At 35.0% G+C, this 15,616-nt stretch overlaps 1 protein-coding gene and 1 non-coding gene across 2 annotated transcripts; both read right to left on the bottom strand.

Annotated features, from left to right (window-relative positions):
* Positions 1 to 6,787: 6,787 nt before the first annotated feature.
* On the bottom strand, positions 6,788 to 6,894 carry LOC112418756 (small nucleolar RNA R71). The gene has a single exon (XR_003008846.1). It is a non-coding gene; the product is annotated as a small nucleolar RNA R71 (small nucleolar RNA).
* Positions 6,895 to 7,318: 424 nt separating this feature from the next.
* On the bottom strand, positions 7,319 to 14,314 carry LOC112418555 (protein FAR1-RELATED SEQUENCE 5-like). Its single transcript, XM_039830343.1, has 6 exons — positions 14,246 to 14,314; positions 13,166 to 14,198; positions 12,889 to 12,978; positions 12,715 to 12,719; positions 12,272 to 12,564; positions 7,319 to 7,442 (listed from the first exon to the last, which is right to left on the bottom strand). Exons 1-6 carry the CDS (start codon positions 14,312 to 14,314, stop codon positions 7,319 to 7,321), a joined length of 1,614 nt encoding a protein of 537 aa, XP_039686277.1.
* Positions 14,315 to 15,616: the final 1,302 nt, after the last annotated feature.

The following is a 15,616-nucleotide window of genomic DNA, read 5'->3' as shown; positions in this document are numbered from 1 at the left end:
TAATCAAATCTAGGTCAGGGAAGATATTCTTGAGTCTAATAATACTTTTACGTTGGCCACGTACATCTTATTTTATTCTTTTAACTAGTTTAAGATGTACATCTTAATTTATTTATTTTTGAATAGATGTACACTAGTTTCTCTGAAATTATTTTCCAACTCAAATTTTTGAAATATTTACATGTATAAATTTTTTGAATAATACTTGTTCAACGTCTTGTACAACATTGCTTGATTTTTTCGTTTGTTACGGTATTCGTTTAGTTAAGATTGACTTCAACCAATTATAAATTCAATCAGTAATTTGAGCGTCAACATTGCATATCTGGAGATATTGATATTCTCGTCACTTTGATTTTATCATATTATTTAGAGACATTTTATCATTATATACTACTAACTTGGGTGTTGTAAGTTTGTTTGCAAATTCATCACTTACGTTTCTAGTGATCCTGAATATATGGTTGTATTTTATGTACTCTATCAATTAAATGGATGAATATCAATATATTTTTGTCATAAAGTATAATAATATGTTTAGATGGAGGGTTTAGGAAAGAAAATAGGAGGATTTATTTTTAATTTTCACAATATGGGCACTATAAAATGTCTTTTATTAATCATGATATTTTAACATTTTCAAAATATTAAATATATGTCAAAATATAAACTTAACAATCCAAATCACTCTCCTCCATTCAAGTCTATCCAAATTTCTCTCCTCTTCCTTAAAAAAAATCCAAACCTCTTTAAATTCTCCAAACAAATCCTCACAAAAAGGCCTTAAAATATATAGGGATGTAAATGGATATTCATGGATGCGGATAGTGTGATATCTGTGTCCGCTCCGTTGGACAAATATGAAATTCATGCCCTATCTATATCCGCACGAATATTCATTTAACGGGGAATCCACGAATTTTGAGGTATCCGCGGGTTTATATAGATATCCATGGATAACATTTATAAAAAAAATTAAAAAAAATTGTTAATTTTTTTGAGCTGAAATTTAAAACCCAAAGTTCATCACGTGCGTTTTCTTTTCTTTTTAGCAAAACATAATATTCATACATTACAATAATAACAAAGATCATTGACTCAACAAAAATATAAATAAAATTCCTTACTTTTAATACAAATAATATTCTTTGATTTGACAAAAGTATAAATATAGCTCATCATATTCAACAAAAGAGTAAGGAACAAATAAGTTTATAGAAAGTATAAAATAAAAGAGATGAACACACATATAAATTAAGAAGAAAAAATTACTCAAATTAACCAAAGGAGCACACCACATCTATGGAGTTGCATGATTTAGGATAAAAGAGAATTACATCGAATCGAATGAAAACAATATAAAAGGTTCCTCAAACCATTGATAACTTCTCTTTGATTTTCCTTCCTTCTGAAAATCCTCTTTGCTCCTTTGAAATAATGTCAGGTAAGTGACGACGTAATTTTGCATGTGCACCAAAATGTTATAAGTAATAAAGTAGTAAGTTATCGTCTCCACATGAATTGTTGTTTCTGTTAGGAAATTAACTAAATTTATAATTATAGGTTATAAAGTTTATGGGTGTTTTCAAGGTTTGATTGATTACATAAAATAGATTGGTTTGAGTGATTTCGATGGTTAACGAAAATTAGCTTTCCTTTAATGTCATCTATCTTCTTTGTTGGATTAACACAAGCTTCCTACAAACTATGACCTAAGATTTTATAAATGATGTTTCCGTGATGTTTCTACAAGATGCTCTTGTATTTATGCTTAGATAAGAGTTATGTGTGGCTGCTAACCGAAAATTTAGTTGGTTATCACGTTGCACTTAACTCCCATAAGGGACAAGAAATCGAGTGATTGCATTGCTTAAGACATCTAATCAGTGACTATTTTAAGATCTTATAGGTGTAGTTGTCTTTAGTGTTATGTAATCCATTTGAACTTGTAATGCTTGCCATGGACGTTTGATGATGTAGGTTAAGGAATTGCTCTAAAGATGTGGGAAGTTGCAGCATGGATGAAGGTTGCTTTACTGAAGATACAGAAAGTTGCAACACCCTAGATTGCTAGTTGGCTGGTACGTAGTACGAACATGTGGGACCAAGTTTGGTCATTGCTTAATGATGAAGAATATGAGTTGTCCCTAATGATTAAAATCCTATGAATAATAAAGTAATACGTCAGGGCGTAGGTAGGAGATGATAAGAAAATCATATGTGTAAAATGACCAAAGGGTACAACTTGTAGTGGTTGGCCTTGTACTATAGAAGGACAACCATGTGTTGGTGTGCCAAGGATCCAAAAATTCATTATAGAATTGGAGAGACCAAGTTATGGCTATGGTTAGCAGCTTTAGTGTTCTCGTTCTATAGATGAGCATGGGTGCTAGATTCTAGAGATTTAGAGTTAGATTACTTGGTGATGCTTTGGCTCACCACTCTCCTTCAAAGGATTGTAATTTTGTACTAGCTCTATTTGATCTATCAATTTAGTTTTCTATGTTTTCATTTATTTTTATTTTCATCTTCATCTCTGTAGTTCAGCTCACCATGAGCTAAACCCCTTCTTGTAGTTTAGACATAGTGAGGTTGTGACGTTTACTTATTTGCGATATATAAAGCTGTAGCGCCGAACTTCTTTCTAATAAACTGCTTTAACTCAAAATCTTTAGAAGTAAAATTTTATCACTTTTATTTCTAATATTATAGTTCCCTAATCTTTAACCGATATAGGAGTTGAACATGTTTGTTAGATATGAATTTTTTCTTAAGCATCGAAAGGTTAAAGGATCAAGAGAGATTGTTTAAACGTTAACTTGAACTTAGAAGAGTCTAGAATGCTAAGCGCTAAATTCTTGGTAGGACTTTTTTCAGAGACCAAGGAGCTTAAGTCCTAAATACTCTTCGTGTGGAAAGGGTAATCACCTAACCTAGCAACTGTTGTGTGTTAAGTTCTGCATAATCGTTCCCCGAAAGGTGTGTCGTTATGACTTTAACACGATGGATAAGGTAACACTCTATAAGAAAAATTGGTTTCCAGGAAGCCTTAGAGAGATAAAGCTATGTTAATCTCAGTAGCTTAAGAATCTAATAAACGGTTATAGCTCTGAGAGGCACAAAAGGCGTACCAAGCTATAGCTTTATAAATCACAATAATGTTTTGTCATAACTAAACCTAGTTTAAACCATATTTTCCGTCTTGAGAATTTATAAATCTTTTTAATTGTATCCCCAAACTTAACCTTTTTACTGTTGTGACAAATGATTTACTTTATATTCTTGCAAATAAGTTTTCTATTGAAAATCTATACGAAGTTATAGCTCCACACAATCCTTGTAGGATCGATATTTTTTAGACTATAGCTTGGACAGTGTATACTTGCACTTAGTCTTTCCACCTTAAAATACTCATAGTGTTTTCATAGACACCACTTACTCAAAAGATGACTGAAAATCCAAACATCGTACTTTAAAATTTGTAATCAATGTTGATGTACAATCCTCTGTGGTGAGATCCTATGTACCAAGAATTTGACTCAAGTAATCATCATTGATATATCAGTTATTTATCTCATAGAATGAAAGTTTATTCTGACTTAAGAAAGAGAATAAAACTCCTTAAAGATCACCATTGATGGAATTGGATGACTGAAGCGATGACCTCCAATCTCCAAAATATCTTAACATTCATTCAGGCATTTTAAGACAAGAATTTCTTCAAAGGTCATCTACTTCATCTCTATATAAATGACCAAGTTTCATTGAAGAAGGTTATGACACTTACAAGCATACTCACGTAGATTCAAAGTTTAATATGTTCATATACACTATTGTAATCACATGCATACTTATTTATAGTATATACCTTGTCTAGCAAAAGTCAAAAGAAACATTTGTAAGGGATACACTTTTAGTGTATTGTGCTTAATGTATGTTGACTAATCTTAGAGGTTGTGTAAACATTATCTTTTGTAAAACAACTTGTTGTTGCATATCTCTGGATTGAGATTAGGAAGTCCTTTTGTAACACCATAACCCAAAGTATTTTTCTAAATTAAAAATACAAATAACATTTAACTCGTCCTATATATGCACTGTTTACACCATTAAAACCATCTTACTAACTTTAAGTAATTCATTGTTTCGCCGTACCACTAATACTATCCCTAATATTTATTCATTACTTAGCTCACCTCTTCCTATCTTTGATCTCACTTCATCTTATCGCCTCTTTTAACACCTTCAATCATCTTAATCGGCCACACTCTATCCTTTATTTCTTTTAAATCTTCAAGACTTGTATCCATCAACTACCTTAGGCTCTTTATTACCATAAGAAAATTATTTTAGGTATCATCATCTTTTAGGCTCACCATTGTTTTAAAGAATCACTTCGAAGACACTTAAATGTGCTTCCCTCTCTTTGGTTCATTACTTCAGGTCCCTATCCTACAATCTAGGAACTCATTTAAAGCATAAAAGTAGGGTTTTCTAAGTCTAGGAAAGGTGCACGATCATGCTCTTTGGGGGCACAACCGTGCGCTCCCAAAAAAACTCAAAAACTGCACACATAACCAAAGGAAAACGCACGGGTCATGCGCCTAGAAGGCACGACAGTGCGATTTCAATTTGAGGGGCCTTTTCCGACTCCATTTTCGACCATAAGCTCATCAAATTCGTCCATAATCATCACCCTTAGGTTACCATAATATCTAAATACTAATTTTCACATAATCCCCCTCATAACGAGTGCATGTATGCTCCATTTACCCCATTTAGGGTCTTGGATGACTGACAAGTGGCAAAAATGGATTCAATGGTTAAGATTAAAAAAAACAAAAACAACAGTTTCTTTAATAAATAAAAAAAGAGAGAGAGCAAACACGCGCTTCTCTTCTCTGCAAACACGGGTTTCTCTTCTCTCGTATCACACAATTCATCTTCTTCAATCCCCCTGATGAGTCAATAACTAGTAGTTTTAATATAATATTTGATTTCGTTTTATTTAGATTTAAGTTTATTTTATTTAAATATTATTTCCTTTTAGAACTATTTTACTTCAATTGCTTATTATTATATTTCAGGAACGAATAACTGATAGATTGAGTATTGGAGCAAAAGAAAGAGGATTAGCAGCTGATTCGGGATGAAAATACGAAATATGGGACAAAAATATGTCACTCCCCAAGTCAGAGAGGTGGCATGGCCTGTGCTCCCACTGGCACGGCCGTGCCAAGCTTCAGACCCACTTTTGCTGCTTTTGCTTTATGGACAAGCTGCCTATTTTGACCTAAAACCCCGTGGTTTCTTGTGGAACATTCTAGTGAATAGTTGCTTAGGTATTAAGTCGACATAAGATTATAAATAAAGTAGCTAGCTATCACAACAATTCATCTTTTGTTCTTGGAATTCAATAAGTGACAATTCTCTTTCTTAATAAAAGTTCTTTCTTTATTTCTTTATTTCCTTGTTATTTTACTTTATGCTTTTCTTCTTCTTCTCCATGTCTACGATGAACATGAGTGAGTAGACTCTTCTTGTCTTGGGATTGTTGGATAAGTCTAATGACATAATCCAATCAAACCAAGCCTTAAACCCTAATCTTACGTAACCCTAGTTTCTAATCTAAATTCACCGTTGTAACATGAATTAACCATTATCAAACTGTAGAAACGAAAGTGGAGGGTTTGATAATTGTTAATTCATCATCTCAAATATCAATTCATAAAACGAAAGTGGAGTTTTGATATTCGAACAAGTGAATTTAGACAAGGATTGCAAAGGCAGCGAAATAGTCTTTGCAATTCTTGAGACATATGATGTTTTAAACTTTAAAGCTTCTTCTAGTAATCAAATCAGCGAAATAGGTTTGATTGCTAGAAGAACACTCTCACTAGGACCGAAAGGAAAAGTGAGAGGCTAAAGAGAAATCGGTCTTTAGAAATTAGGTCTAACATAAAGTTATAGGTTTGAGGTTTTGGTTTGTGAAGGATTTATCGTTATGATGAACCAATAATCCAAAGGCTCTTTTTATTATTATATATTCTTTCAACCGTTTGAAAACCCCAACTTTGCAACTTAATTCTCTTCTAATCATCAACTAAATTTAATTGAATTGAACAACTCTCTGTCGAAACGATACTCTATTTTTACTACTTCGGTAAGACCGTGCACTTGCGGTTTTATCTCATCAAGTTTTTGGCGTCGTTGCCGGGGAGTTAACTAATTTGATTAACTTTTTCTTAGTGATTAGATTTTTTCTTTTTCTTTTCCCTTTTTCTTCTACTTCTTTCTTTCTTTTACCATTAACTTCTTGAGTTCTTAATTTTTTATGCAAAGAACTAAAAGTCTTGGAGAATTCATTCCCGAGATCGAAAGATATTTGCATAAGAGAAAGAGAGAAGCACGAAATAATATCGCTATGGCTGAACGCACTCTCATAGAGTATGCAATACCTTCTATAGAAGAGCCACATGTTATTATTGTGTACCCTACGGTTAAGGGTAACAACTTTGAGATCAAGCCTGCACTACTTAATTTGGTGCAGCAAAATCAGTTTTCTGGATCGCCCGCTGAGGATCCAAATCTACATATCTCAATTTTTCTAAGAATCAGTGAAACCTTGAAAGAGAATCAAGAAGCTGTAAGGCTGCACCTCTTTCCTTTCTCCTTAAGGGATAGAGCTAGTGCTTGGTTCCATTCATTGGAAGTTGGTTCCATTACTTCATGGGATCAAATGAGGCAAGCATTCCTTGCCCGATTCTTTCCCCCCTCTAAAACTGCTAAATTGAGAGACCAAATCACAAGGTTCAATAAAAAAGATGGGGAGTCTCTTTATGATGCTTGGGAGCGTTTCAAAGAAATGCTTAGACTTTGTCCCCACCATGGTTTAGAGAAGTGGCTCATAGTCCACACTTTTTATAATGGCTTATCATATACCACTATGATGTTTGTTGATGCAGCTGCAGGTGGATCTCTAATGAACAAGAACTATACGGAGGCATACGCTTTGATTGAAAACTTGGCTCAGAATCCAGAAGCTTGGCACGGCCGTGCGCAACTTCTGGCACCCCATATACAAAAAAAAATCTTCTTCTTCCTTCATTCTCCAACACAAACATCTCTACTCATTCTAACTTCTCTCTAAAACCTCCATAACTAAAATCCTTCAAACCTTCATATCTCACTCAAATCTCCACCAATTCACAAAATTTCTTCACCCAATCAATTCCAAACATCATTCTAAACAAAACCCACCAATCAAAAACAACTTTCATCCACCCTAACCAAAAATCACCCAAATTCGTATATCCCATTAACCTAACCCAAAAACCACAAAATCTTCACCAATCTCCACAACTAAACTCATAGACCTTACTTTAACCTTAACCCCATAACTAAACCAACCTTTTCCACCAAAAATCTTCCCAAACCCTAACCTTCACCCAAACCACAAAAAGTCAAAACAAGGTTAAGGTCATGGCTTCAAAGAGAAGTGGAAAAGAAGCAGCAAGCTCTTCAGAAGGACCTCAAGCAAAGAGGAAAGCATCGGCAAAGAATCATGTAATACAATTCAAAGATAACAAGCAAAGGGATAGGTATAAAGTTCTCATCTCTAAACCTTTACATGCTTGTAGATACCTTGATTCTTATAGTCTGAATGTGCTAGGCATTAGAGATAATGTGTATAAGTTGCTAGGACACCTAGGTTGGATTGATTTGTTGAGACCTATGAGGGGGTATGAAAACTTCACCTATGAATTTCTATGTTCTATTGTTTTTACAAAGGATAGGTTGGACTTGGATAACCCTAATCATAGAATCTCTTTCCGACTTATGAACATTGATTATGATATGTCTCTTCAACACTTTTGTGATGAGATGGGTTTCGCAAATGCAGGGTTCATCCATGACTCTTGGAATCATGATCTAAGGCCGGTTGCCTATCAACCCGCCACCTTTTGGGAAAGTATCACTAGCTTGAGACAATTTAACTCACGTTCCAACAAAGCTAGTAACATTCACAACCCTGTGCTTAGGTACCTTCAAAGGGTTATGGCTTGCACCATATGGGGTAGGACTGAGTTGGGAAACACTAGGACATATGAGCTTTTTATGTTGTGGGCTATGCTTCATAACCATCCTGTGAACACTTGCTTTTACTTGCTTGATTATCTTGCCCATGTTGGTAATAGGGATGATTGTAAGGGAGAGATAGTAGTGGGTGGTATCATCACCTATAAAGCTAGGAAATTGGGAGTGGATGAGAACCAAGGGATAAACCGGATTGAGGGCAACAATATGCTTAACATACCGACCCTCATTTCTATGAACTTCATTCAACCTCATCCACCTATGAAATATACACTCAAACTCAATGTGCCTCTTTTATTTCTACTTTCTAACCTATCTCGGACTAACACCGAGGTGGAAGAAAACTTGTTGTATGTTGGTGATGATCCACAGGTACATGAGGAGCAAAATGCAGGTGAGGAAGAAGGTGCAAACTTGCACCATGATGAGGAGCACCATGACCATGACACCGGAGGAAACTTTGCAAATGAAAGATGGGCATGGATGCAAACTGAGGTCCAAAGGATAAGCACCGAGCAACAAAGACAAGGTGTTGAACTCTCCAGGCTAAGAAATGATGTCCTAAGGGGCAACCACATGACCGAAGAAAACAATCAAATGCTTCGAAACATGATGGAGCACTTCCACCTCCAAGGTCCTCCTTATGGACCTCAATAAAAATGTGAGATTTCCTCTTCCTCTCTTCCCTTATCTCTTCTCTCCTTCTACTCCTACTCCTCCTCCTCCTCCTTCTTCTTCTCTTTTAATTTTTGCTTTGAATCATTGAGGACAATGCTTCTCCCAAGTGTGTGTGTGGTGGGGGGTGGGCTAATAAAGTGTAGTGTTCCAAACTCCCTTGAACTTTAATTCTTTTGTTATGTTTTGTTGTGAAAGGCATGATTAAGCGGCTCGTTTTTATTGAAAATTATGACATAAATTTTTTGTTGTCTCTTCCAAAATGGTTGTTTCTTGTACATGAAAGTGATTTCTTGTGTTTTAAGTGTTCTTGCTATACCCGCATCTTGTTTTATTGTGAAAAATTCTCCAATGAGAAAAGCACATGGTTGCAGCCTTTGAGTAAGTGTATGAATAGGTATTTTAAGGAACACGTTCTAATTTTAGTGGTAAATTAACCCTTTAAAGTTTTCAGAGTAAAAGTAGTATAAGTTAGTGTGGGAAATAATAAATCAATTTTAAAAGAAGGGCGGAAGCAAATATAATTATAAAATGGAAATCACTGACTCTGGGGGAAAGGATATTCCCTCACTGACTTCCCACGTGAAGGTGTTGTCTTCCTTAAACAAACAAAAATAGCTTCCGTAATCCTTCTAGAAAATGGCATATAAAATATTACCCAAAGCAAATAAAGCAAATAATTGCTTTCTTTAAAACGAGGATTGTACCCTTACAATCAACACGTGTTCAGATGCAGTGGTATATCGTGGGAAACCTCTTTACTAGCGTCTGCCCCATTCCCCGAATATTAAACATAAGTATGCCATAGAAATAAATATTCCCATCTCTCTTATACGAAATGAAGAAACAACTTTATCGGTTGGTTTAGTGCTAAGACTAGAACCTATTCCTCATAATATCTATCTTATACAACTTTATCGAAATGAGTAAACAAAGGGTTGGACTACACACACACACACACTCATTTCGGACTTGTTGTTGGGTTGAATAGGTTCGCAAGGAATGCTTGAAGTTGTTATTAGTGTACACTTGAAATAAAAGCCTTTGAGGAGACATAAGTTTTCAATTGAATTGTCATATATTAATCTTGTTTTTAGTTTTGCTATGTTTATGCCTTTTGCTTGAGGACAAGCAAAGATTCAAGTGTGGGGGAGTTTAATGAGTCAATAATTAGTAGTTTTAATATAATATTTGATTTCGTTTTATTTAGATTTAAGTTTATTTTATTTAAATATTATTTTCTTTTAGAACTATTTTACTTCAATTGCATATTATTATATTTCAGGAATGAATATATGATAGATTGAGTCTTGGAGAAAAAGAAAGAGGATTAGGAGCTGGTTCGGGATGAAAATACGAAATATCGGACAAAAATATGTCACTCCCCAAGTCAGAGAGGTGGCACGGCCCATGCTCCCACTGGCACGGCCGTGCCAAGCTTCAGACCCACTTTTGCTGCTTTTGCTTCATGGACAAGCTGCCTATTTTGACCTAAAAGCCCGTGGTTTCTTGTGGAACATTCTAGGGAATAGATTCTTAGGTTTTAAGTCGACATAAGACTATAAATAATCACAACAATTCATTTTTTTTCTTGGAATTCAATAAGTGACAATTGTCTTTCTTAATAAAAGTTCTTTCTTTATTTCTTTATTTCCTTGTTATTTTACTTTATGCTTTTCTTCTTCTTCTCTATGTCTACGATGAACATGAGTGAGTAGACTCTTCTTGTCTTTGGATTGTTGGATAAGTCTAATGACATAATCCTAATCAAACCAAGACTTAAACCCTAATCTTATGTAACCCTAGTTTCTAATCTAAATTCACTGTTTTAACATGAATTAACCATTATCAACCTGTAAAAGTGAAAGTGGAGGGTTTGATAATTGTTAATTCATCATATCAAATATCAATTCATAAAACGAAAGTGGAGTTTTGATATTCGAACAAGTGAATTTAGACAAGGATTGCAAAGGCAGCGAAATAGTCTTTGCAATTCTTGAGACATATGATGTTTTAAACTTTAAAGCTTCTTCTAGTAATCAAATCAGCGAAATAGGTTTGATTGCTAGAAGAACACTCTCACTAGGACCGAAAGGAAAAGTGAGAGGCTAAAGAGAAACCGGTCTTTAGAAATTAGGTCTAACATAAAGTTCTAGGTTTGAGGTTTTGGTTTGTGAAGAATTTGTCGTTATGATGAACCAATAATCCCAAGGCTCTTTTTATTATTATATTTTCTTTCAACCGTTTGAAAAACCCAACTTTGCAACTTAATTCTCTTCTAATCATCAACTAAAGTTAATTGAATTGAACAACTCCCTATCAGAACGATACTCTATTTTTACTACTTCGGTAAGACTGTGCACTTGCGGTTTTATCTCATCAGCCCCTTACCGCCATGCCTCCCATATGCCGTCGCCCTCGCCGCCATGCCTCCAGGAACCGCCGTCTATTAAACACATCATCTCCCCTCTTCCTATCACCGCCCCTCTCCCCCGTCTCACCACCATCTCACCGCCGTCCTCACATACTAAACCACCTTGTTGCTATTCTCTTCCACACCAGTTGATTCACTCTTACCCACTTTTACGCTTGCCAATTTCTAAATATTCATGACAACATTAATTCGTTCACTGAGAATTCTGAAATATTCATGACAACATTAATTCGTTCACTGAGAATTCTAATAAATTAGTTTTCTCCATAGCAGTAGTTTTCATAAATATTGCAATGGTTTTGAAATATTGCAATAGTTTTGAAACTTCACAGAGATGATGGATTTTAGCTTTTACACTTTCTTCTTTTCCTCCACCTTGATAGATGAATGATGAGCTTGACAATTTGTTCATTGTTTTGAAATGATCATAATAAAATTCTGCTCTTGATCATGATAAAATTATGCTCTTGAAACAATACAGTGGTTCTTCTGTCAGTGATCACAACAGCTCTAAGATATCACCTAACTGATAAAACAACATTTCATTGTGTCTATCTTGGTTTCCCAAGCCAATCCTTGGAAAAAGTTAGTAACTAATTACACTTGCATAAAATACAGATGTTCAGAGTTACATACTTTTGAAAACAAAGCAACTTTATATTGATTGAAAATGTGTAAAAGTTACATAATGTTGCTTATGTATGGTTCTAAATTGTAGCTGTGATTATGCTGCGAATTTTGCTGTTTGCGATTCATATTTAGCATCTCATGAACATAATTCACATTTTTTTAATGAGCTAATATATTATTCACGACGAGTTGTACAAGAAGCGGTACCGCTCGCGGATAAAAACGAATAAAGCGGAACATACAAAAGGTACCGCATATAGGCGGAGCACCAAAAAACCACCTTTCTCAAGGATTAAAATACTTCACAGTAAAAACCCAAATAGGCTAAGCATGATGCTAAAGTATACAATGAAGGAAAGAGGAAAACAGTAGGTAATAACAGCCCCTAAACACTGTCATAACAGCAAGTTCGAAACTAGTCCCAGCCGAGCATACCAAAGCCTCGCTAACAGCCCCCTAAACACTCCAATTGTGCGCACCACACCAGAACTGCAGTGACACACACCAGCAGCCACACACCAAAACCCAGATAGCAACCCGTGAATACAACCAGAACAGCGCCCACTAGAAAAACCAGCCGCACAAGGGGGCGCAAAACAGAACCAAAAGAGCTCCAAAACACAAAATAGAAGCTTAGAAAGAGCTTCCTCCACCAGAACAAGGAGCAGCCGCTGTACAATAATAACGACAGCACCAGAATCCACACAAGGATCCGCCAAAACAAAAACCTGTCACATGATTCTTGATAAAACATTACAAGTCTGTCAAAACAAAAATGTCGCATTCTCTCAAATTTGTGCAACAGACAAGATGCATAATACAAGATAAAAGTACTTGAACATAATTTGTGATAATTCAAAACACATGCATAATCTCACTGTCACTGTCATAATTCAAAAAACCAGTAGCAAATTGTTAAACCAGTACCTCACTGTCACTGTTATAACAAACAAATTTGTGATATTTTACATCAAAATTCTTAAACCTTACATGTCTCCAAGTACTTGGATATTACAAGTCTCCTAACACACACATCAAAACTGTGAAATTACAATGAGTTAACTTGGCTTGATTGTGTTGCTTGGATTGTATCTTGATGTTGAGTTCCATTGCTTGCTTGGCTTGATTGTGTAGCTTGATTGCTGCATAATACAAGAATAGTTAAATAAATGATAGGTTAAACAAAATCTAACAAATTGATACAAAAAAATATACGTACCGGTAACTATTGTACTAAACCTTCTTGAGATTTGTTCTTTTTTTCTGAGCGCATCTTTGTCTTTTTAGCTTCTTTTTCAAACCAAGACATATAATGTTTTTTAGTCTTACGTGGACAATCCTTCGTCTTTATGCCTTTTGCCTTGCCAACGGTGTCTATGTTGTTGTCGACTTCATCATTCGCAATTGATATGGACACATGAACCATTCCACTTGATTCTCCATCCAGATATTTTTTGGACAACATATCATTAACTGTTTTGTTGGACTCTTCATAAACTTTGGACAAAAATGTGTAAGTTTCATGAGATTCTGAAGCTCTATTGATCAATTTAAGCAGCTGAGGACATAACTCATTGTACCGCTTCATGAAATGGGCGTTTTGGTCTAATTCAACATGCCTCCCACTCCAACCTTGATTACTTCCCAGCCTTGCATCTCTTGTCCATCGTTTTAGTATGTAGTGTTCGGGAATTAACTTAATGTTCATGACATCTAAAACTTTCAAAGCATGACTACATAAGATGCCATGTGTCTCAAATTTACGACAATCACAAGAAACTTTTTGTTCCATAGGATTTCCCATTACCATCCTCTCCTTTTCATTATCATAATTTGGTACAACATACAAACCTTCTTTCACCTCCTTTATGCAAGTATCTTGATATTCTTCATATTCCTCTTGAAATTCCTCAAAATTTTTTGGAGTGTAAACATTTACGGCTTGTAAGAGCATACGAGCCTTCTTCATTTTCAGTTTAGGAAGCTTATGTCTTGAATCATATTCTGCTTCTAACTCATTGTTATGTTTAGCATTGACAGCCCTTTTAAAGTGAGTAAAAAATTGTACCAAATTTATATCTGACTTCAAATGGTTTTTCAAATCAGCATTAAAGCTCTCACTTAATTGAGTAGATCGCATATCTGCCGTGAATGTTTTCTGAACATAAGCCCATGCCCATTTTTCCTTCAATTTAAAAATTGAATGCAACCACGAATCTTTCAAAACATTATGATCAACAAGTAAAGAATTCCATTCATTCAAAAATTCACTTTCCTCCTCGTGTAGATCTATGCATGCTTCAAAATCCAAACGGAATCGCGAACTCTTTTGATATAGATGGTTCACATGCCTAAGAGCATTCTGTCTTATATGCAAGTGCACAATCCATGAAATGTTTTTGGCATAACTAAAGAAATAGCTTTAGCCATTGCTGCATCTTGATCTGTTAGAATGGTTTTAGGCTTTTCTCCACCCATTGCTTTCAGAAAAGTTTCAAATAACTACTGAAAAGAAGGATTTGTTTCATCATATAACAATGTTGTCCCAAAAATGACGGCTTGCCTATGATTATTAAGTCCAACAAATACACCCAAAGGTCGATAATCCTTATTTGTCTTGTAAGTGGTGTCAAAAGTGATGATATCACCAAAGTATCTATAATCATTAATCATCTGTGCATCCGCCCAAAATATATTTGTTATTAGCTCATCAACATCCATTTGAAAATCATAAAAGAATGATGGATTTTCACTTTCTTGTTTGAAATATGTCATCAAGGCACCCACTTCACCGTTCCTTTTGGTTTTAAGCAAATTCTTAAGGTCTTGGCTTGTAAAACCGACAGTCTCTACCCCACCAGCTTGCTTGGATATATATTGATGCAACTCTCTTGGTCTTGGATATATATTGATGCAACTCTCTTGGTCTTAAGCCAGATTATCTCCCAAGACAATTTTTGATGCTTGTGCCTCAGATATGTGTCGATGGGAGCGAATCATATGAACATACTCTGGTGGAACCAGAAGGTGGTTATGTTGAGCTTCAAAGTCAACAACCTTATATTTCCCTATCTTTCGATCAAGTGAAATAACCATACGTGTTGTGCATCCTGTTATAGTGGAAAAATCCCTTGGAAGTGCAAGGGGACCAGAAGTAAACCCCGGTTGTGGGGTGAACCACAATAAACTATTTGTGTCGTCTCTTTCCATTATCTCTTTACTTTCCACTGCCATTTGTGTTTTAAAGAATTACAAAAAAAGTGACAAACACAATTCAAACTTCCCTTTCTTATGCAAGTTTGGCTCAAACTTCTTTATGCAATCAATCATTAGAACTCTAATCATCTTGATTGCATATCAACAAAATATTCAATTAGCATTTGTGTTAATAGTGGTTGTTTGTGTAAATATGGGTTTGATTTGGAATTGTTAAAGATTCTAAACTTAGTAAGTTTAATCTTCGAAACTCATAATTAAATTTTTGTTTAATTGGGAATATCTCGAAAAGGTTTTCTTGTCTACGATTTAGAATGCCAATACCACTAGTTAACATATCCTCCCTTCATGACCATGGCTACTGATAACTCTTTTTCCTTTGTACGGTCTCCATGAAATCCTTCATGTTTTCTCTTTTTCTTGTATTTATACTTCCCGTTTTAAATTATATCTACAACATGACCTTCCTTCATATACTTTCTAAGTTTTCTCCTTTGATGAGGGTTTCAATGTCGTCTTTGTACTATATGAAATCCTAAGTGCCATGTTCATTACTCTTGTGAA

Source organism: Medicago truncatula, chromosome 1, assembly GCF_003473485.1.
Source record: "Medicago truncatula cultivar Jemalong A17 chromosome 1, MtrunA17r5.0-ANR, whole genome shotgun sequence".
Classification (NCBI taxonomy): Eukaryota; Viridiplantae; Streptophyta; class Magnoliopsida; order Fabales; family Fabaceae; genus Medicago; species Medicago truncatula.
The sequence above is the reverse complement of the archived record's forward strand: the minus strand, read 5'-3'. Positions and strand labels throughout refer to the sequence as shown.

Bases quoted from the DNA above. Each gene is read 5' to 3' on its own strand.
- LOC112418555 (XM_039830343.1), bottom strand. From the start codon at position 14,314: ATGGGTGGAGAAAAGCCTAAAACCATTCTAACAGATCAAGATGCAGCA. The intron at 14,199-14,245 runs GTTATGCCAAAA...CATATAAGACAG, and splicing joins TGGCTAAAGCTATTTCTTTA to AATGCTCTTAGGCATGTGAA. The intron at 12,979-13,165 runs GTAAGACTAAAA...TGTATTATGCAG, and splicing joins AAAGACGAAGGATTGTCCAC to CAATCAAGCTACACAATCAA.